Genomic DNA, 24338 nt, shown 5'->3' on the forward strand with positions numbered 1-24338 from the left:
AAACATTTTGACAGTTTTTTATATTTTATATGAAAGTGGTAGTAAAAACTTTTCTAATGTGGTTTATTAACAATGAGAGGTACTACATCCATAATATTTTCACAACAAATTATAAGTGGTTAGTTGTTATTGGTTCAAATTTGAACCTAACACTAAGATTACCTTTTTGTCCCAACAATAACAACTAGTAACAATCTGCCCTTTAGGATTTGTTGTAAAAATGTTATAAAAATATTGTGGACATATCATTTCTCATTAAAGATTACCCTAGGAACACCTGTTAATATGACCCATTTATAATATATAATATAAGTTTCAAATTTTTTAAAAATAAGTTAATTTTTAGCTACTTTGTTTTTGGGTGGGTGGGTGGGGTGGGAATCCCCAAGTCTAAAATCTTGGGTACCATTTATAGTTTTAAAGCATGGAAAAAAATAGCTCAAGTGAAGTGAAGCAGACCCACTTGCCAAATATATAATGGGCCTGCCCAACCACTAGGGCACTTTTAGGCCTTAGCTTAGGCACTGTAATAATCAACGCACAACTAATGCTTTTTTTTGCCGATTTCAAAAATTAACATAAAACTTCTTCTTTTACAATAAAAGAAACAGAAATATGCTAGAGAGTTCGAGACAAAGATTTATTTCTTACTAGCATCTTCCAGTTCCTCCGCACACACACTCTATATTCATATTCATAACCCTTTCGGTTCTTCAATCTTCCTGCCGATAGTTCAGACTTGAGAGAGAAAACCAAAAAAAAAAAAAATGGAAGGCGGCAACGGCAACAACAACAACAACAACAGTAAGAGTGAGAAAGAGGAAATCGTGGATGTGAGGTCGGTGGTTGAAGCGGTCTCCGCCAACGACGCCGGTATCGCCCCTCTTTACCAACTCGAAAGTCTCTGTATGCGTTGCCACCAAAATGTACACACACACTTTCTCTCTTTCTCTCTCTCTCTCTCTCTATTTTCTAATCTCTTTTAGTTTTTGGATTACAACAACTTGTTATATCACTTTGGAACAGGGAATCACAAGGTTCCTATTGACATTAATTCCACATTTTCGAAAGGTATACACTATACAATCTCTCATTTTTATTTATTTATTTATTTTTTCTTCTAATTGAATGATTATTATTATTATTATTATTAATCCTCTTTGCAGATTTTGTTGTCAGCCTTTGAATGTCCACATTGTGGTGAGAGGTAAACTGTATATATATTTTTTTAAATTTAAAATTTAGGTCCGATAAATAATTACTGTATGCAATTAAGTAATGAAAAAAAAATGTTCTCACTAAAAAAATCTATAAAATATTTTATAATGGCAAATTTTTTAAAGAAAGGAATAAATTCGAAACTGATTGAATGAAAGTAAAGTTAGTTAGAGTACAAGTTTGGTTGTAATTTGCATTTTTAGCCTTTATTTTTTTAGTTAATGCTACTTCATTTAAGTTTTGATCATGGTTTTTTTTTGTCCTATAGGAACAATGAAGTTCAATTTGCCGGCGAGATTCAACCTCGGGGGTGTTGCTACTGCCTTGAAGTTCCTTCGGGTGATCCGAAGGTTGAGTTCATTGGAATTAAAAATTATTATGATTTGATGTCTCTCATTTTATGTGCTTTATGGTTGCAAATCATGCATTTATTTAATAAATGAAGCCTTTCGCTAAACTCAATTTCATGCATAATAATTCTTACTTTATGTTGACATTTTTGTCTTGCTTATATACATATATATATAAACATCTTATATTTCATCATGCTTGTTTAATTCAGCTGTTCACTCTTACTGCCTATTTTTTCATGGGAATGTCAAATCTTTGTCAATTTATTTATATATATCATGCAACAACCTTTTTTTTCTTCTTGGGATAGAGCCTTCTTTTCTTGTTCTGATATATTCATTAAATATTTTGAGTTTTGATCCTTTCCACTAGTCCATTTGTTGTTTTCCTTAAAATTCAAAGCCATGGTTATGGAATATGAGTATGCCTGGCTGATGGGGTTTTTTATTTATTTATTTATTTTTTTATGCAGATGCTTAACCGTCAAGTAGTGAAGTCGGAATCTGCAACGATTAAGGTGGTTCAATATATTCTCATTGCAGTTTTCTACGTAAAAATTTTGGCATTTGCATTGTCATTTTCATAGTTCACTTTTGGAAGCATTGTTATTTTGTATAGAAGTATTAGTTGTTGTTTCTGTACATTATTGTCTATATAATTGAACTTTTGATCTTACAGATTTGGAAACTGCATTGAAATTTTCTATAGTTAGTGATCTTTATAAATGTCAAGAGTGTCAAATTGGATCAGTAACGAGGCAGTTAGTTTTCTAATTTGTTTTTTTGCTGGTATACCCTTAATGTACTCTCTGAAAGTTATTGATAAATTGAGGTAATTTGGAATGGCAAGTCTAATAGGAAGCAATTTGAATAATGCAGTTATGATGTTATCCAATTTTTTTATTATATTGTGTACCTAATACTCCTCGTTAAATTGGTTGATTGATTTTTGGTGCTTCTATGAATTTCAAACACTGATTTGTTTTGCCAAAAAATTCCATGTTTATAATTTTTTTTTCATGATTTAGTTTTCATTTGTTTTACGATATGCTCCATACTGTCTGTGGCTTCCCGTCATCGTAGACCATTGAGAAATTTTCCCTGTAATGGTATAAACAAAATTTTTTGCTCTTTAATGGTGTAAATGACCTTTGGTACCTGGAATAACATGACTTGGCATCTTTCTTTTATATATTTTTCATTGATTTAGTTTTTCAACAAGTGGAGACTTACTTTGGCTGGTAAACATGGAATATTTTCTTCTTGCTTTCCTGTATTTATTGTATTGTTGTTAAGGATATATATCAGTACAGGTTAAATAAATGTTTGATTGTTTAAGTGACTCATTTAGGTCTCTTTCCTGTTTGTGTGTGTATATATATCTATATTTGGTTATATTATCTGCTAGTCTGCTCTGCATGTGATTACACTGTCACCTCAAACCATGGTGTTAAAAGGTTTTTGGGCTTAGTGATGGTGTTAAAAGACCTTGGTAAATTTTGGAGTTTGTGAAATGAATTGATATTTTTCTTCTATGTTTTTGTTTACTTTGTATCATTGAAACTTATTGTTGATGACTATAAATAAATGTATTGTTTTTTCTATGCTTTGCTGTTAGTTACATCTGTGTAATCACCGCAGGTCCATTTTTTTTTCAATAGATTAGTTATCTTAGATTTATACCCCCCTTTTCCCCATCTTTACTTGGTTTATATTTTGCACGATAAATTCAGAGCAGACCCAGGGCAATGCATTGAAGTACTGTGTGCCCCTCCCCCCCTCTATTTAAAATGGTCCTGTGTTGTACATCTTGTACATGGAAACACTGACTATATCATTAAAGTTACTTCTTGTCTTCCCAATTTTATATTTTTGGATTGGGGGAGGTTCATTAGGTTTGTTGGTTAGAATGTGATTGATAGATCATATCTTAATAGTTTTTCCATTGCTTATAATATTTATTTATTTATTTTTGTGCAGCGAGGGGTGGTTGGTTATTGTTTAGGTGAGATGACATGTAGTGAAGTTCTTTTTTATTTTTAATTTTCCCTCCCATTTTTTTGGTTGCGTATAAATGTGCATGGGTGTCACATTACATTATCTATAGATCACTGTTGGTTGCAACTTGCAAGGAGTACTATAGCTGGTGTTTTGAACACCAGGTTTTTGTTGTTTTATTGGAATTGTAACTTGTAGAACTTTTTTTTTGGGGGGGGGGGTTATGTTTCACGATTCCTGTGACCTTTAGAAGAATAAATTGAGGAAAAATGAGAGCATGTTAGATTCTTGCAATAATAGAAAACTTCTGACTTTTACTTCATCATGTTGTGATTTACTTCTGTGCATTGGCTCAGCAAGTTTCCTTTGAATTTTTTGATATTGAGCTATTGAGATTTATGTTCCCTTTCATTCTTTATATGTGCAGATTCCTGAATTGGATTTTGAGATTCCTCCTGAGGCTCAACGTGGATCTCTGTCAACAGTATCTTCTTTAACTCTACCCTTTTGTTTCATTTTTCCTCCCTTCTAGTTGCTTTTTTAATTGGCTTTGGTTTGTTGAATAGGGTTTGATGTTTAATAGTTTAGGTAGGTATGTAATAAAAAAGATTGGATCTTGAATGAATTTGATGGTTTCTTGGTGTTAAAACAGTGGAACAAGAAACAAAGAAAGATAAATCCTAGGGAATCATACCTAGGCTTTTCAAGCAATCACACTGAGGAAGGAAAAGGCAATCACACCCTTAAAGCTTACATAAGCTGTTGGAATTTATTGAATTCAATATATCTATTTTGATTGTTTATTGAATACATAAAGACTCTTTTATAGGCTATTGCAATACGGACTCCTAAATAACATTTTCCTAGAAAGAGCAGAAAGGCATCCAGAATTTCTAGATCAAATAGAAAAAAGGACCCAAAAGATAAAACCAGACTCATGGACCTATAGAACTGCCCACTACAGCATATCCCAGTAAATCTGGAAATTAACAAACTACCCCTATTAAAGATTAGGTATTCCTAATAATAACAGAAAGGCAATAAGAACTTCTAGACCAAATAGAAAAAAAGACCCAAAAGATAAAACCAGACTCATGGACCTATAGAACTGCCCACTGCAGCATATCCCAGTAAATCTGGAAATTAACAAACTACCCCTATTAAAGATTAGGATTCCTAATAATAACAGAAAGGCAATAAGAACTTCTAGGCCAGATAGAAAAAGGACCCAAAAGATAAAACTAGAATATGGACCTATAGAACTGCCCACTGCAGCATATCCCAGTAAATCTGGAAATTCACAAACTACCTAATTTTAGTAAGACTATTAGAACTGAACCAACAAATTTTCAAAGTAAAGAAACTTAAAACTAAAACTAAATAATAAATAAAGTAGCATATGAAAGGTGCAAAGAAGGCCCCACATTGAAACTAGACCTTAAATCTTGAATATTTTGGGATTTAATCTTTCTTGAACAACTCTCTAGGATGTTGTTACTATTAAATCCTTTGTAGTATTAGGAGGCATAGAAATATAACGAAAAAAGGATTGATCAAATTCCGTCGACTCTAAAAAAAAAAAAAAAGAACATTTCAAATCAAGAAGTTGGTCTAGGTGTTGGTGGTGTTGATTTCAGTGGGTGTTTTATTAATCTGTATGAGTCTATAAGAAGTGATCCCATTTTTTTTTACATCTGAGAACTTTATATCAATTTTCTGGAAAGTAGCTGATTGTATATATGCAAGGTAGGCTCCATTCTAATTGTTCTTACGAGAAGTTTAGTGTCCCATTTGTGTATTAATTGGAGGGAGGGACATGAAATGTTTAAATGATTGTTTTTGTGATTTCAAATGACTAATGTTGTTAACACTAAGGCTTTAAGTTGAATGCGGTTTGGAATTGGAATGCAGGGTCACAATTCTACTTCTAAATTTATCAGAATTGATATTGCACCAGATTAATGTTTCTATTCCTTGGATGAACATTGGAATATGTAACTTGAGAGCTCTGGATGGGTCAATAAATTCAGAAAAGAACATGTTGAAGAAAGTAATATCTAGAGAAAATATGATTTCAAGTTTCATTGTTCTAAGAAACTTAATAGATTAGGCCAAGTAATAGCAAATTTCCTAGTTTTTTAATTATCTAAATCTTAATATAGGAATCAAATTCGAAAAAAAAAGTCAGCTATGAATTTTCCACCATGAGAATCTGACTTGAATTTACTGAGATCAATCCTAGGGATTAGTGATTGTGGTTTAGGAGGAAAAAGAAATAGGGAAAGACTAAAGATCCCAAAAAAGAAAGAAGGATGAGTGAAATGTTGCAGCATCTGCAAAGTGGTGAGCGAAATTTTGAACGTGTCTGTCTTCATGTTCTCTGCAATAACACATCAATATCATGACCTATTCCCCTTGCCAATGGTTCTCAAATTGTCGAATTTGAAAGAGAGAAAAAAAGGGGGAGGTGGGATGACTTTAGTAAATGGGGTTTGAATGCTGTCAGTAAATGCAGTTGGGAATCGAGGCTTTTTGGGAAGAGTGATAGCTGCAGTCATTACTCATTAGATACTTGGACATTGTCTAGAGTTGTAGACAAATAGAAATGTGGTGGTACCTAATAACAATTGGTAATTCAATAATCTTAGTTATTTGGAATTGTTATTTTTAACCCTCCTGGCCTCCCCCTAGAATTATATTGATGCATTTTTTAAGTCACAGAACTGAACATGGAAGAAAAAATCTAACTTTTGGGCATAATCAAAGAAACAGAATTGGAATTGGACCCCCAAACCCCCTAAGGGCCTGAATTCCAACTTTGCATCACAATTTTAGGGCCAAGACCATTGTAGTCAAAGGCGAGCCAGGCGCTTGGGCGGTGAGCTCTAAGCCAAAGCACCTTTAGTGAAGCGCATGCCTCTAGACTCTAGGCGAGCAAGGTGACCACCTTAAGCCATGAAAAAGGCGCTAAGGCGAGACTTAGGGTTTAAAAAAAAATTATTATTATTATTATTTAAATAATTTTAATTAATTAATTATTTTTAGAAGTTTGTTGTGAAACCTATTAATAAGGCATGTTATAGAACCTATTGTTTGTTAAATTACTTTACAAAAATTTGTTGTAAAACTTATTGCTATATGGAAGCATGTTGCAAAACCTGTTGTTAGAATAACTAATAGAGCCTAAACCATGTTAATCCTATTTTGAAATAATTTGATAGACCTAATATATTCATGCAACATATTGAAAAATCTGGAAAGCACGGGTTTTCGTTTTTTGATTCGGGCCGATACGGTCCGAAACGGGCCCCGAATCAGACCGATATGGGCCCAAATAAGTGTTATAAAAAAAACGTAAAATTTTTGTCAAAACACACTGTTTTGACATCCTAGTTTAAAGAAAAAACCCTACACTCTTCTCAAACTCTCTTTGACTCTCTTGTTCTCTCCGTCTCCTCTCTCTCTCTCTCTCTCTCTCTCTCTCTCTCTCTCTCTCCCACGGCTTTTCCTCAGACTCATTCTATCTACTATTGCTCTTAAATTGGTATTTGTTTACCATTATGGGTCCGTTTGGATAGAACTTATTGCTGAAAACTGAAAACTGAAAACACTGTAGCAAAATAATTTTTAAATGTGTAAATAGTACTGCGGGACCCATTTTTAATAAAAAATGGCTAAAAACGTACATGAACAGTGCGCGTTGTCCCCCCCGCAGCAGAAAAAAAAAAAAAAATCAAAACGCAAAACGCAAAACGTGAAAATGTGTATCCAAACTCCACCTATATATGAAAATTTTTTTGTAGCAATATGTAGAAAATATAAATAAAAATATATTTAATAATTTATTAATAAACATATCCTGCCGCACCCGCACCCTACTTTTTTAAAAATTGCCAAGTTGCCATACCGCACCTGAACCCGAATCCGCACCTGCGCTTCCTAGTGAAAAATACTTTCATTATAATATTTTAATGCACTAAGTACATATGATTTATGTTCTATATGTATGATTAATATATTATGAATTTGGCACCTTGTTTTACTCGGGCTAGCACCTTTTTGTTGTCTCACGCCTTGGGTGATACTTGCCTTTTGCCTTTGACAACCTTGGCGAAGACATCCCCCCCCCCCCCTTTTTTTCCTCAAAGAGGAGTGCCTGGTTGATTCTTTTCTTAGGGAAAGATATCTTTAATTGTTAAAATTACAAATTTGTTGCGAATACGATCATGCAATTACCTTGGTGTTGACCATTATGTGATACTTTATGCACAAGAACCCAGGTGAGAGTGGTTCAATCTTTTCTACATTCTACACTGTAAGGTGACCTAGGAGCTGTGGTCATGCCTTATTCTGTGTTGGAAGGGAAGTTTTGGAAAGAGCAGTAATGGAGAGATTTGGAAAGCCATTCCTTTGTATTTAATGTTGTGTCTTTGGAGAGAGAGAAATGCTCGTTGTTTTGAGGGGAAAGAGCTGAGTTTGGTGAAGCTGAAGTTCTTAATTTTGAAGAATATATGATTGGACTTCAACTTTTCATATTTTTCTACTATGAACTTCCTAGAGTTCCTGGGTAAATTGAACTTCAGTTAGTTATTATTGTATACTTGTGTACTAGTGTTGATCCCCTTTGTGCTTTTTAATGATTTTTATCACTTTTATATAAATAAAAAAGCATACAACTGCAATGCGGGAAACTTCACCCTAGCTTAAATGACATTTCCTCCCCTTGTAAAAGAAGGTGGAGGGGTATGGTCATGGGTTCAAGACCATCAGGTGTGTGTGTGTGTGTGCAACTTACCAAAAAATCAAAAGAAAAAAATACTAGTCATATTGAACGGTTTCGACTAGCCTGCACCACCTCTTTTTACTTGAAGATGGGCTGTTGCATTTGCTTTGAGGCAAATATTTTTATGCCAGAGGCTGGATAAATTTTTTGTATGTTTGTTAAGGTTTCTGGTGCATTTTTACATCAGTATTGGAACAGTTTGATCACATTGTATCCTGTTCTATAAGTTTTAATCATGCACTTTATATCTTCCAGGGATTTCTTTCCTGCACTCCTTTTCAAACATCTTATGTCTGATTTCATTATTCTAGGTGGAGGGCATATTGGTACGAGCTGCAGATGAGTTGCAGGCCCTTCAAGAAGAACGCAAGGTGGATATTAATTAGGAGATTCACAATATTCAATATAATGTAATATCTTCTTCAATATCTTAATGCTATCTTCTGGGTTTTCCAGAAAGTGGATCCTCAGACTGCCGAAGCTCTAGACCAGTTTTTGTTGAAACTGAAAGCTTGTGCAACAGGAGATTCATCTTTTACCTTTATCCTGGACGATCCTGCTGGAAACAGCTTCATCGAGAACCTGTAAGAGAGAACTTTTTATGATAGGGAAGCTTTAGTTATTATTACATGATAGGGGAACTTTGTTTTTCTGAGCTGTTGTTCTTTTTATGGTTTTGTGTGTTATTTTATTTTATTTCTTTTTATAGCTTATTTTGTTGGTACTTTGTTTGATTGGTCTTATGCTAGTGGACTCACCAATGGAGATTCCATTCTAATTTTTATTGAGTCTCTATCCCTTTGTACATAATCTTTTGTATTTTTTGTAATTCTTTAGGCTACTTCATGCCTTATTTGCATTCTCTTTTCAATAAACAAAGAGTTGTTTTGCTTGTTATTCTTGATGGTTGGACTAAACTGAATGCTATTATGGTTGCATAAATGACCCCTGCCAAGAGTGTTGTAGCTTAGTGGCATTGCCTAGTCTCCATTAGGAGGAGAAATAGGGTTCAAATCCTCAAACCCCCACTTGTTGCAACATTTGAATTATAAAAAAAAAAAGAAAAAAAGACCCCCCTTGTGGTTTCTCATGGATGGGAGAATATAATTAACATGTAGCTGGGACCAAGGTTCTTATAATTGCGATTCAGATTGTACATTAGTATGATCCTACAATCGTACTCTGTTCAAATGATCCATATTGCATGGTGATTGGTTGAGAAGCAAGATTGGAGGGGATCACAGTAGGATAGTGGGATTGGTAAGGTCACACTGATCCTACCATTTAAGCCTTTGTGGGCTTTATTTTTGCTTTGGGCTAACTAAATTTTGGACTGTTTTGATTGTGCTTTAATTATTTAGGTTGTTTTAGACATTTCTTAAGCAAAAAAAGCCCTAGAATAGTTCACTTTTAGCCTATCAAAGGATCTCATTTCATTTTTCAAGCTCGAGCTTTGATCTTCCACTTCCACAGTGCAACCCATCCAGCTTTAGTCGGTTGTCTAGCTATGCTTTTCTTCTTTGTCTTCTTACTTAATTCATTTTCATTTTTCTTGATCATAGCCACTTTTTGTGAATGGGTATAGTCAAACTCAAAACTCTTTAATTCAGACTTGACTCTTTTGTGCGTTTGGGATAATTTAATATTAATAGTCAAATATATGTAGAATATTATCTTATTTCTGTGTGGGTCTATGAGTTATTTAATTTTCTGTAATGGGTCTTTTAAATTCATCTTCTTTATTGTGACGGTACAAAACTTTGTAGTTTGAGTTGTTATTTAGTTGGCTCAATAAGTAAAGCAAAATTTCGTTTGGCTGGTTTAGGTCCTCATTTTGACCATTTAATGTATAGATGATCACAAATTGGGTTACATTGAATCCTCAGCTACTCATGTTTTAGTTTAATCTTCTTATAATAATCTGTGAATAGGTATGCTCCATCCCCGGACCCATCTTTGTGTATCAAATTCTATGAGCGAACTCCAGAGCAACAAGCAACATTGGGATATTCTGTCGACCCTTCACAGTCGGGAGATCATCGTGAGGGAATATCAATGGAGCAAATAAGTGGTGCTTCTGATGAAGTAAGAAGAGAGCCACATGGATCTGTTGGAGCAACAGCTGCTCATCGGGCTATTGCTCAGAGTAATACTGCAGAGATTGTGGATACTGTATTTCGATACACTGCACCAGAAGAGGTAAGGCAGTTACACAATGTTCACTCGATTTAATTTATGGCATCTTATCCCATGTAACTTAATTTTTACAGAAGTTTATTACGTCACTTTATGCCTACTTGCGTTTGACAGGTGATGACTTTCCCATCAACCTGTGGAACTTGTGGCATCGCGTGCGAGACTCGAATGTTTGTTACTAGTATCCTTATTTCATTTGACAATGCATAGTTTCCTGATGTTCGTCCTCTAATATTGGGCTGAAAGATCTGTACAGTATTTGTATACAGTGATATTTCTAGTCATTTCTGTTTCCAGTTAATTTGTCACATTAATTGTGCTTGATTTAGTGCATTTATCCTTCTCTCTCTCACAGATCCTATAGCCCTCTAGGTTTAAGAGTGTAAACTTGTTAAAGAATAGTAGCATTTTAAACTCCATGCAGAAAGGCAATAAAAGGAAGTATGTATGTTAACCTTTTAGGGGAGGTTTAGATTTCAAAGCCATCTTAAGCATAGATCAATGGGGACTACTGGGATGCATGTAGACATTTTTTTGGGAGAGGAATATGTTATAGGACCAAATGGTATGAGGATGGGGAGAGTTAAGGATGTTAGATGTAATTCTTCAATTGAAATTGCTCCAAGCAAGAACTTTTTTAAATGAAGAAACATGTTGAAGGGCCAGGTGGATGGACTAGCTGAGCATCTTGAAATTTTTATAAATAGTTAGTCTCATTGACAAAATCTCGGTATTTTGCAGTTTACTATGAAATAATAATTTGATAATTTTGTGTGTGTATGTGTATTTATTTAAAAAGAAAATCCATTTATATGTAATTATAAATAAATAGATGCAGAAAATTTGTGTGTTTTCAATGTATTTATGTATTTATTTCGTACAATTTTTTTTCTATATCTATAAATACATAGATGCAGAAATTTCCTCAAAAATTCTATTTTTAGTTATGAACTATGGTATGAAGTTAGTTCTTGAGAGAAAAGTTAGCTACTACACAGTGTTTTGTTTGTAACCTGAAGATTGCTATTAGGATTGTCAGGGTTGTCAAATGCTAGCATGATGCTGAAAGTTGGGAACAAAATTGGGATAATTTGGTTGAGTACTTAAGTATTTTTTCAAATTAAATTCTGTTTATTTATTTATTTATCTTTAATTATCTATCATTTGGATCAGAATTAGAATTTACCTTGTTGAACTTAAACCAAAAATAGAAATTCCCTACTTCCAAGAAGTGATCGTCATGGCATCAACTTGTGATGCTTGTGGTTACCGCAATTCTGAGGTTTGTAGTAATTTTTTAACACCTTATTTTCTCTTCCCTTCTTTTGATAATTATCATGCTTTGCTGTGCAGTTAAAGCCTGGTGGGCGAGTTCCTGAAAAAGGGAAGAGAATTTCTCTCACTGTGAGGAACAATAAAGATCTTTGTCGTGATGTAATAAAGGTTTGTTGTGATCTTAATCTGAATTTTGTACTGTTCTACATGCAACATAAATAATATGCTTTTATTCCACTGAGTTTTTAGATGGCTTTGGTTCACAGCTATACTGATTTATTTTATTGAGAATGAAGTATTTGTATATTACCATAGTATTCTATTTGTAATGAGTAATGATGAATTAATAACTTGAATGAAAAGAGTGTTGAAAGGAAAGTGAGACTTGCTATGAAGGGTTACATTAATTACACTGATTGTGGAGGATATAAGGAGTTTTAGACATTTAAATATTGAAACTAGGCCAACTAAACAGTGGGATTATTTTATGAAAGGAATGTTAATATTCCTATCATTAATTTTTTATCTACATTGTGCAAAATCTGAGGGACTTGTTCCTATGGGAATTCCCCTTGGTCTATTACATTTATGATGAGATTGATTTCACTAAAATTGCAGCAGCTTATTCTCTTTGAGGATGTGAATACCTTATCTTATGTGTGATTGCGTAGGAAAACTTAGGTGTGATTGCTTAGTGTTTATCATCAAACATATTCAAGACCAAACTTTTAATTATCTAAAACCCTTGAGCATTAATTCTATTTAAGAAATTTTCGAGATATCGTCAAGAAGTCTAATCTAGTGCTGAATTGCTAAAAATCCTACAACAAAATTGGTGTCAAAACCCATTCAAGCTTTTGGTAGACAGATTTACCGTCAATTATAGGTATATGATGGCTTGACAGTTCATTCTATTTTTTATTTTTACCATCCTTTTAATTTTAATTTCAATTTTTTTTTAAACAAAAAAAATGTGTTGGGCCCATTTGTTTTAAATGTCTCTTTTTTATCTTTTAATTTAAGTGTGGGGTTGTCTAAAGGCAGTTTGAACAATGACAGGGAGAACATAGTCAATTGTTAGCATTATTTGATTGGCTAAAAAAGACTAATGTAGTGAATCCATGTAACTGGGATAAGCTTAGGGTTTTGTTTTTTGTTTGTCTTTTTTTTTTTTTTGGGTTTTTTGAGAGGAAAGATAAGCTTGTTGTGTTGGATTTTTGGTTCATCATACTTTTCCTTTTGATGTATTTTCATTTTTTTTTCACACGCTCTTCACCTGCATGGGTTGAACTTCCCAGAAATTCAATTCCCTTGTGCATGTGTGCACTTTTTGTGCGGACATGCCAAGTCATTGTATGTATGCACATGTTTTCCATAATGGTAATTTTTTCTAACCATAAAGGAAAGAGGCATTTTTGACTGACTCAAGTATTATATTAAAATTTATATGTAGGGAAATGTTTTGTAGGCTTTAAGCTAGCATGGTTAAGAATAGAACTTCGAACATATTGAAAAAGTGGAATGAAACAGGGTTTACCTATATAAAAATAAAAAGTAACAGAAATAAGAGTTTGGCAATGTTTCTCGACAAAAAAAAAAAAAAAACTCTGTGAGGTTGCATTAAATCTATGGATGAGATTGAGGAGCCTAGATGATTACTAGATGATGAAATCTGCAATGTAAATAGGCCAAAGCGTATCCTGAGAAAATTATGTTGATGGAAGAAATTAATTGGAGACAAAAATCTCGGATGCTGTGGTTGAAAGAAGGGGATAAGAATACGAAGTTCTTCCACAGGCTTGCGAACTCATACCGTTGCAATCACACTATTGGGAGGCTAGTGGTGGATGGAGAGGAGGTTACCAACCAGGTAATCATTAATGTGAAGATATGGAATTTTATAAGGGTTGAGCTGGACGCGAAGCTTTTGGATGGGTTAGATTTTTCAGCCCTAGAGGATGAGGCTTCTGGCTGGTTGAAAAGATGTTTTTTCAGAGGATGAGGTTTATGAGACAGTTTGCAATATGAATGCGGATAAAGTTTTGAGACCAGATGGGTTCACAATGGCATTCTTCCAAAATTGTTGGGCATTTTAAAGGTGGATGTTATGAAGGTTTTCCACTATTTCCATGCACATGGAACATTTGAGAAAAGTTTCAATGCTACTTTTATAGCTCTTAATTCCAAAAAATCCCTGGGCAGTGGAAGTAATGGAGAACCAGCTTAAAATGGTGCTTGATAAGGTGGTATCAGAATCCAAAAATGCTTTTGTAAGAGGGAGACAGATTCTGGACTCAATGTTGATTGCCAATGAATTCGTTTAATAGCCTTCTAAGGTCTGCATACCACGGGTGTTGTGCAAGTTAATTCTGGAGAAAGCATACGATCATGTGCATTGGAATTTCTTGTTATATACATGCTCCAGTGATGTGGTTTTGGTCCTAGATGGAGGCAGTTAATATTTTCCATGTGTATCTACAGTTCATTTTTCTGTGCTTGTGAATGACAGCCAGAGTGTTTTCTTCTGCAGGGGCTGAGTCAGGGAGATCCTTTATCCCCTCATTTGTTCAGCATTGTTATGGAGGTGCTTAGCAGGATGCTAGTGAAAGTGGGGAGAGGAAATTACATATAAGGGTTTTCAATTGGTGACGGTTCTGCTAGTCAGTCAGTAATTTCATGTCTTCTCTTTGCGGATGATACTTTGATTTTTGGGTAAATCCATAGCAAGTTTGGCACTTGAAAAAGTAGTCTTTGTGTGGTTTTAGGTTATATCTGGCTTGAAGATAAATTTGGAAAAATCTGAATTGGTCCCGGTTGGTGTTGTGCCAGATGTTGAATCTTTGTCTGGTGTTTTAAGATGCAAGGTAGCTCAGCTACCCATTTCATATCTGGGTCTCCCCCTAGGCTCCACTTTCAAAGTGAAAGTTGTGTGGAATGGAGTGCTAGAGAAAATGGAGAGCTGTTTGGCCTGTTGAAAGAGAATGTTTCTTTCTAAGAGGGTTTTAATTACATTGATATGAGCACTTTATCTAGTCTACCTACCTGTGACCTATCCTTATGTCTAATCCCAATGAATGTGCTCGAAGTATTGGAAAATTACAGAGGGATTTTATGTAGGGTGGGATGGGAGATGAGTTTAAGTATCATCTAGTTAGTTGAAGGGTTTGTGAATTAATTCAATATGTGGGGTTGTGCCTTCGAGATTTGGTTCTATTTAATTAGGTTTTGTTGGGAAAATGGTTGTGGCATTTCACAATGGAGAGGGATGCATTGTGGAGAAGGGTAGTGGATACCAGATATGGCAGTTTTTTTTTTTTGGGGCCGCGGGGGGGGGGGGGGGGGGGTTGGTGCTCTAATAGTGTGTACGGACCTTATGGGGTTTGTCTTTGGAAGAATATCAGATTCAGGATGGGGTGGGACAATTTTGATAATTTTGTCAACTTTAAGATGTGGGATGGTTCTTCTGTTAAAATTTGGCATGATTCTTGGTGTTGGGGGCTTCCTTTGAAAGTTAATTTCCCATAACTATACGTTATTTCTTGTAATAGGGATGCTTTTGTGGCTGAGCTTTATCTTTCCTAAGGGATATTTACCGTTGGAATGTTGGTTTTGCGGTACAAGACTGGGAATTGGAGTAGGTTGCTTTTATGGATTTGATTGGCTTAGTGAGACGGAATGGAGTGGATAAGCTGTGCTGGAAAGCCTCTTCCTGGGAGATTTTTGAAGTTAGATTCTACTATTGCCTTGTGGGGCATTTGGCGGGAGGGTAATGCTCCTACTTTTGAAGGAAGTGATAAATCAATTTAGGATGTGAAGCTTTCTTCTCTCCCAAACTTTATTCGAGTGGACAAATGCTTCTTGCTTGATAGTTGTACTTTCCATGCATCATAGTTTTCAGACTTTGTTGGTCCCTTGGTACATTGACCGTGTGCTTTGGTTCATTGTATTCTTTCATGGTTCATTGTATTCTTTCATCTATTTTTCAATGAAGCATTATTAATTCTCAAAAAATAAACTAAAACTTTGACAATAAACTAATATTTTTTGATAGCATACAAAAAGATAGTAAAGTTTAAGATTACACAAGCCTAGAAAGTGTATAATCTAATGGTGTTTATACATAAATAAATATAAATACACACATGTATTTATGTTGTATGTATAATTAAGAGTAATACTACAATAAACCAATATTTTTTTTAATGATAAGTTGCTATTAGAATATGCCTAAATGATTACCATTTTCAACAAATTGAGCTTTCGGGACAATTTGTAATGTATTTGAGTAGGTGGTTATGAGTTGGAACTCTGTCTCCATTCTACCTCCTATTTAAATAAGTTTAACAATGTTGTATGTTGGCCCCCACTTATTAAGCATAGGAGTTTGGGTCCCCACGTGAGGAGGATTGTTAGAATGTTGGTTAAATGATTAAATTCACCTCTCCTTTAAAAAAATAAAAAATCTTACTCGTTGGGCCTTGCTTATTCGGGGAGTGTTATAACATTGGTTAAATGGTTAAATTTACTATTTCATAACGGTTTAAGTTTTTGGGACAATTAATAATTTGTTAGTTGCAAAAAAGAAACTAATTTATAAGATTACACAAGTCTAGAAATTGTGAGGAATTATACCTTGTGTTAATTGATGAAGTAGCCTCGTGTGTGTGTAGCGTTCTTGAGCTGCATGTAAAGCTATGCCTATCATATTATATCATTTCAATCCAGTTGCTGTAAATCCTTAATGTGAGTATAAATTCAAATTTTGTTGCCTCCTGGGCATGAGGTTAAGCTGCTTAGCCCGTCAGGGGTGAAAAGCCCCTATATTACCTGGTAACTGGTTTTGGTGGGTGGGGTCAGTTGCTTGTAAGAGTTTGATTAACAGTGAGGATTGTTATATAGTATGCTCTACAGCGTGCAACTAATATGAGTGAAGTTCTCCTATGTGATAAAAAAAAAAAAATCCAAATTATGTTATTTACCTTTCTTCTTGTTCTGGTTATATTTGATTATACATCTTTTTGACCTGAGATGGAGAAAACAGGCTGTTCCTTTCCTTTTAGAACTCTTTGTATATAAGGCTACACAATCTTGTCTAACAAAAGTCAATGGGGTGTATCAGTCAGATACTGCAGGTGTGAAGGTCCCAGAGCTTGACTTGGAGTTGGCTAGTGGCACTTTAGGGGGAGTTGTTACAACTGTTGAGGGTTTGATTACAAAAATTAGTGAAAGTGAGTATCACTTTTAACCTCTCTCTTCTTTGTCACTCTGTTTTTCCTGGGCATATGCTTAATATCTCATCTGTTTCCCCTTCATCAAATTATATAAAAAATAAATACTTTTTAAAAGAAAAAGATTTGTGCTAGATAATTGTCCTGTTATTTGACCTAACGCACCTTTTTTCTAGCTTATAAATTTTTTTTTTGGGTACAAGTGGATGGTGCTATTACAAATTTTATGTTCTCGAGGTCATAAATTCTGAGGCGATCTTTAGGTGGTACTTTTTGTGGGATCGTCATAAATCATATCTCTTCCAAGGGTAATTCCTAGTGGTGTTTCCAGCAGGGTTACCAATTACCAGAATAGGAAATTTCACCGTGGAAAATACAACAAAAAAAAAACTCCTGCCATTTATTTTCAAGGCCAAATGTACTACGAGAATAAATAAAGTAGTCCCAATTAATATGATCTTATTTATTCTTTTTATCTAATTTACATATCACCCATGAGCAACTACTTCTCATCCTACTATCCAAACATTCATCAACATTTAATTTTGAAGTCCGGAATTTGCCTGTTATTGTGGGAGCATTTTCTCTTTTAGACACCAAACTCCCCTTCCACTGCCCTTTTAATTTGTTTGCCAACACCTTAGTCAATAACTTACAAATGCTACTCACCAGCCCGATATGTTTAAAATTTGTACTATCAGAAGCTCTGGATTTCTTAGGCACCGGCTTGATGAAAGTGGAATTGATCAAACACGCAAGAGCTATGAAATTCCAGGAAAAAACACATATTGTCAGCCTTTAGGATCTCCAGCAACCTTGAAAGGAAGCCAGAGTGAATCCATTTGGACCTGAAGCCTTATCACCATTCATGTCCCTCAATGCTACTACAACCTACTCTTTTTTATAAGTTCTCTATAATCTCCTGCAATCCTTCAAACCAATTTTGGAAAAGTCTGAATCAGCGGCCCAAGGTCTCCACTTGACAGAATCCTTTCAAAAGTTTTCATAAAATTGACTAATTCATTCTTCGCCTCACTCTCCATTGTAAATACAATATCTCAATCAAATTACCTCATTTATGCAAATTTGCTAACCTATGGAAAAACTTTGTATTATTGTTGCTATTTGCCTTTAGCCACATATTTTCAAACCTGAATGGGTTTCTCCTCTCCTTATCAAAGAGGATAATTGTCTAGGAAGTAATTGCTGCACTGCATCCTTGAGATGCTCCTCCTATTCCACCAGGGAGAAAGCGATTACTGTTTTTGACTGCATCTGATTTAATTTTTCCTCTGCATTCAGTCATGCAGCCTTGTTTCTTTTATTTCCACTGTACTCCTCTTTTGATGCGGTCATGCATTTATTTATTTATATATATCTCTTATCTCTTTTTGATGCATTATTTATGCTAGTGTGTATCCTTAGTGGATGCACTTATTTTAAATTGTATGATTTACATGTGCAGGTTTAGAGAGAGTGCATGGATTTACTTTTGGCGATAGTCTAGATAATCATAAAAGAAGCAAGTGGGTAGACTTCAAAGCAAGGCTAGATAAGGTAAGAGCATAATATGGAAATAAATTTATTTAGGAAATAATAATGTAAACTTTGGTTTTTTAAATTCTGTGATAAATAACCACGTACATATTCAAGGTGGTGCAATAACAAATGTTACCAGCTTAGGAGAAAATTGTAATAGCTGATACCTGAAGCCTCAGATGGGTGTTTGTGTCCATTCCTTGTAGTATTCCTGAACAGCAGGCTTTTAAATTAACAGTTGGCACTGTCTCCTTGTTGTTCCCTTTCTTTTGAACTTTTTGCTGAGATATTTATTGTGCTACTTAAAATGTGTGTGTGTGTATATATATATTTTGATAAGTAAGCTGTATACCAAGGACTGACAATGAATAGAATAAAATAAAATAAAAAACACAAAAACAAAGAGAAAAACAAGAAATACAAAAAATAATACTTCCACCATCCCAAATTGTTGGTCCTTTATTCTATTTTGAGATGTTCCAAAATGTAGTCCTCTTTGAAAAATCAGTTGAGAAAATTCCTGTCTTACCAATTGCTTTATTTAAAAAGTCAATACCATTCTTTCTCTAGAGTTTAAATTAATGAAGGTAGTTTTGGAAACGTGTACCTTTTTAACTAACAGACAACGCATTAAATAATGTTTGCTTAAAAAGTTGGATTTTCTAAATAGGACCAACAATTTGGGATGAAGGTAGTAAATATAAAAAGAGGATTCATCTTGTGAGAGCATTTCATCCAAGAAGTCCATGAAAGTATTGGTGGAGAAACTGGAATTAATATTCCACTCATGTAGTCTCTTTAGAGAGCAGAACTTAAGATGTGACAATTGTAATTCTTTTCCTTCAAATATCTGTCTGTTCCTCTCTTTTCAAATTCAACAAGAGGCATGAAGAAGTGGTTATCTTAACTACCCCACTTATAAAGTTGCCCATCAACCCCTTTCAACAAAAACCAATGTGGCAAGTACTTGTTTAGCCATAACCCATGTGACGCTGAAGTAAGTTCCATAAGTCCTTAGCAATAGGATGATGTAGAAAAAGATGATCCACTGACTCCCCATTGGCTTTACACATGCAGAAACAATTCACTGCGCACTCTATTTAACTAAATGGCTGCTCTAAGTGGCCATTCTTTTTCTAGTTTGCTAGAATTTTTGGACTTATGCCCTCTTAGCTGAGTTGTAATTCAACCTCTGTAGACTTCCTGTGTACAGTGTCAGCTCTATTTTTTCTCCTCAATAAAGTTCTTGCGTTAACTGATAAGGGAAAAAAAAAAATATCACCAACAAAAAGAAAATAAAGAAAAAGAAGACTGAATGGCTAAATTACGACTTCTGCTCAAGGTACCTGTTTAATTTACAATATAATAACTCATCTAATATGGGATTCATGGATAAATTTTGCATCTGTGTGCGCTTATAGTGGTTAGGCCCCAAAGTTAAATTTTTTTTTTGCTAAGAAACAAGGTGGCCCCAAAGTTGAAGTTGGTCATAGGCTTAATGAAATGTAACATAATTCAGCATCTTTCTTTTTTATTTTTCTATGGAACTCTGTGAAGTAATCTTCTGGAAAAAAATCTTGGTTGGCATGACTTTTGAGGGGTGGTGTCAGCTTTACTTTTGAGCTTGTTTTCCGACTAAGGTATCCCTTTCATGTTTTGCAGCTCCTGAGTTTGGAAGAGCCATGGACTTTAATACTCGATGATGCTCTAGCAAATTCCTTCATTGCGCCAGTGACTGAAGATATTAAAGATGACCATCAATTGACATGTAAGTTTTGGTTCATAGCAATCTTTGTCTATTCTGTTAAAACATAATTTATTTAGTACCTACAGTAAATATTTTACCCATTTCAGGATTTCACCTAGGATGGATAGTTCTTTTGTCAAAGGGAGGTTTTTTTTTCATAGTTCATGGCTCTTCATCCAAACCTTTTTTTTTTTTGATAGATAACAAAAAATTTTATTAATAAAAAAATAGCAAACCCGAGTACATGGGGGATGTACTATGGGGGCAAAAATCAAGAACCAAAATTACAATAATCAAGCAAATCAAGAAGGGAAAAACAGGAAAAATGTGACAGCCATACTCCAATCAAGGAGAGTATATAAGAAAAAGGACTCAATTTCTAGCATTTCTTTCACTCGAAATACACCACATCAAACAATGTGGCACAAGTCTCCAAAAATCTATATTGTGATGTCGCCTAAATTTACCTTGTCAAGACTCAAACAACTCAATTACCTTAAGAGGCATAACCCACTGAAGTCCAAACAAACACAACACCATGGACCACATCTCAAAAGCTATAGGGCAATGAAGAAGTAGACGATCCACCGACTCCCCACACCTCTTACACATGTAACACCAATCAAGAACAATAATACACATTTTTGTGAAGGTTATCAGTTGTAAGAATCTTACCTAAAGAAGCTAACCATGAAAAGAAAGCCACCCTTGGAGGAACCTTTGATTACCACACCAAACTCCAAGGAAAAGAGCGAGTAGGAGTGTAGAAAGAAAGATAAAAGCCTCTAACCTTAAAACCTCTACTCCATGCTAGCTTCCAACAAACCTTATCAAGGCCAACCCCCCTCACTTTCGAAGAGTAAACAATATCCATAAACTGATCAAAAGATTCTTCCTCCCAATCTTGTGGTGGACGACAAAGGGGAAAATTCCAATGAATACTCCCACTAGACCAACCCATAACCTTTGCCATGGAATAGTCCTTTGCCCTACTAAGACAGGAAAGTTCTAGAAAAGCCTTTTTAAGAGAACAATCCCCGCACCACATGCTTCCAAAACTTCACTCTAGTACCATCACCCATATCATACCGCAAGAGTTTAGAGAAGTTCAACCAACCAATTCTAATAAACCTCCAGAGGCTAACACCATATGGACTTGTCACCTTTTTCGTACACTAGCCACCCCAAACATTTCCATATTTTGCCTCTATAACCCTTCTCCATAATGCATCTGTTTCAAAACCATACCTCTATAACCACTTGCCTAACAAAGCAGAGTTCAAACTTCTCAAACGTTTTATACCTAGCCCCCTAACCTGTATTGGCTTACAAACCTTAACCCATTTCACTAGGTGTAGTTTAGATTCACCACTAATACCACTTCAAAGAAAATCTCTATGTAATTTTTCCATGCGATTAGCAACCTTCCTAGGTATAGGAAGAATGGAAAGGAAATAAGTAGGTAAGGAGGAGAGGGTACTTTTAATAAGAGTTATCTTACTCCTTTTACAGCCTCTTCCATCCTGCTAGTCTTTGTTCCGTCTTTTCTAAAATAGGGTTCTAGATTGAGAGTTCCTTGAATTTAGCGCCCAAAGGAAGTCCTCCCTAATATTTCAGAGGAAGGGAAGTGTCTACAACCCAACAGCCCCCCCAACACATCCAGATTATGTACCTCTCCAACTGGAACCAACTTTGATTTCCCCAAATTAATTCTTAAACTTGATATTCCTCAAATCTAGTCAGAATCACCTTCAAAGTAGCTAACTGATTAGGGTCAGCATCACAAAAAATAAGAGTGTCATTTGCAAATAAAAGATGAAACACCATCAATGAAGTACTAGGTGAAGAACCTATAGAGAAGCATGAAAACTTCCTAGCAAATGCAGCCACATCCAACATACAACTTAAAGCCTCCATAACAACATCAAAGAGCAACAGAGAGAGAGGATCTCTTTACCTAAGCCCCCTACTGTTTCCAAAAAAATTTCAAAGGACTCCCATTAATCAAAATGAAAAATTTAACCATAGAAATGCAACACATAATCCATTTTCTCCATTTATCTGAAAACCCACATTGTTGCAACATATACATAACAAAACCCCAATTCATATGATCATACGCTTTCTCCACATCCAACCTACACAACACCCTTGGAATCCCTGTCTTCAATCTACTATCAATACATTTAGAAGCAATAAAAATGCCAAAGCTCGGAGCACCATGCAAATGATAAGAATCCTACCAAGATCTCACCCTTTCTACAAAACCCTCATCCTTTAGCCACATGTTCTCAGATCTAAACGGCCTCATACCCCTATGAAAGGATCCACCCTCTAGGACAATCAGAAAGTGATCTGATAAAAGCCTAGACAATCTTTGTTGGCAAACAGTAGGAAACTCATCGTCACAATCTGCAGAGAATAAAAATCTGTCCAGCCTAGCCTTCGAAGTAACTTCTAGAGAATTAGACCAAGTAAAAGTTCCCCCTTCCAACGGGAAATCAATCAAACCTTATTTTTATGCTTTTTATATCTTGAATACATTCTGTTTCGTCTTTCGAATTGTTTTCTTTGATGTCTTGCAATATATTTTGTTTACAATGCCATATTTGGGAGGTGGCAGTTGGTTAGTACGTGGAATTTAGTTAGGCCTGGCTTCTTTCACTTCCATATTTCCAAACTGGTTGTATGTATGCCATTTTACCCTGTCATTAGTATACAATATTATTCCTGTTTCTCTTGTATGATGTTATTTACTCGGGTGGTCTCCAGTTGAGGAATATGAGAGGTCGTGGGAGCAGAACGAGGAATTGGGTCTAAATGATATTGATACCTCATCGGCTGATGGCGCATATCACTCAACTGATACAACAATGCAAGGAAAAACAGAAGTATAAATTTCTCTGCTTTCATGGTTGACCTTTTTTTTTTTTCCCCTTTATAAAGGAAAAGGTAAAGATTATCTTTAAGTTTGATTTTAAGCAGTGCCTTCAATTGTAACTTATGTTTACTTATATAATTTGGATGTAAACTGGCCCCTTAGCAAGGATGTTTAAATAAAAAATATCATGTCATTGAACTTCAACAACAAATTATGATTGTTGTGTTATCCCCCCACCTCAACTTGAAAGAAAGTGGCTAATATTTTACAAGTGGAAAGAAAAACTCTAATTTGGTAGTATATAATTTTTATTTTTTATTTTTGAGGAAGATGCGGTAGTATATAATGAATCAATGGCAAATGATTTTGAAGTGACTACAGCTTTTTTTTATTTAAATTGTACTAGAGTTCTTTATTGAATAGCTATTATCATAAGTAGCCTAACACTCACCACATGAGATTTGTCATTTTTTTTTTACCAACATTTCAATATTCTTTTTATGATCTTGGATATATACAAATATATATAGAAAAAGATCAAGTCATAAATAGTATTAGTTTTTATGTTATTACGTCAATCAATAAATTTTTATTGGATTAAGATTTTTAAAATCTTAAAGTTGGATGGTATATTTTTGTTATTTTTAATATGCATATTAAATTTTGTGTTAATCATATAGTATTTACAATTTGATTTATAAACTTTTTATGTATAATTTCAGCTAAAAAAAATTTAAAAATTTGATGACAGTATAATTTTTTATATCTAATCATCTTGATATTTTGCAAACATGGGTTAAAGAGATAATATTTTTTTTGATAGGTAAAAATATATGCATTCAAGAACACTATCTTATGCAAAAAACATAAGGCAGAGAGATAAGTACAAAGGGAAAAGAAAGAGAAAAAAGAGAAGAGAGGAAAATAAACTAAGTATACAGGAGAGAACTAAGAAACATAGGGAGAGAATCACTAGAGGTGAGTTCCTAAGCCCTAGACCAATCAAACAGAGTGCCACTAAGAGAGGCCAAAAGTTGGTCATCTGAGCTTTCCATGTCCTCGAACGTTCTCCTATTGCGCTCCCTCCAGAGATTCAATGATTAATTTGTCAAAATATTCTTTA

At 34.6% G+C, this 24338-nt stretch overlaps 1 protein-coding gene across 1 annotated transcript; it reads left to right on the forward strand.

The window, feature by feature from the left end:
• Positions 1-559: 559 nt before the first annotated feature.
• LOC142610194 (uncharacterized) lies at positions 560-23426 on the forward strand. The gene is made up of 16 exons (XM_075781937.1): positions 560-926; positions 1027-1071; positions 1167-1207; positions 1487-1568; positions 2042-2086; positions 3994-4050; positions 8661-8720; positions 8806-8933; positions 10281-10548; positions 10660-10726; positions 11757-11827; positions 11899-11988; positions 16940-17048; positions 18514-18605; positions 20250-20355; positions 23107-23426. The coding sequence occupies exons 1-16, from the start codon at positions 768-770 to the stop codon at positions 23229-23231; spliced, it is 1545 nt and encodes a 514-aa protein (XP_075638052.1). The 5' UTR covers positions 560-767; the 3' UTR covers positions 23232-23426.
• The last annotated feature ends 912 nt before the right edge of the window (positions 23427-24338 follow it).

This window comes from Castanea sativa, chromosome 9 (assembly GCF_040712315.1).
Source record: "Castanea sativa cultivar Marrone di Chiusa Pesio chromosome 9, ASM4071231v1".
NCBI classification, from domain to species: Eukaryota; Viridiplantae; Streptophyta; class Magnoliopsida; order Fagales; family Fagaceae; genus Castanea; species Castanea sativa.

What these genes read in the sequence shown, in the direction of transcription:
- LOC142610194 (XM_075781937.1), top strand. Translation starts at nt 768, where the DNA reads ATGGAAGGCGGCAACGGCAACAACAACAACAACAACAGTAAGAGTGAG. An exon ending in GTATGCGTTGCCACCAAAAT is followed by an intron (nt 927 to 1,026) that starts GTACACACACAC and finishes ACTTTGGAACAG; the next exon opens with GGAATCACAAGGTTCCTATT. An exon ending in TAATTCCACATTTTCGAAAG is followed by an intron (nt 1,072 to 1,166) that starts GTATACACTATA and finishes TCCTCTTTGCAG; the next exon opens with ATTTTGTTGTCAGCCTTTGA.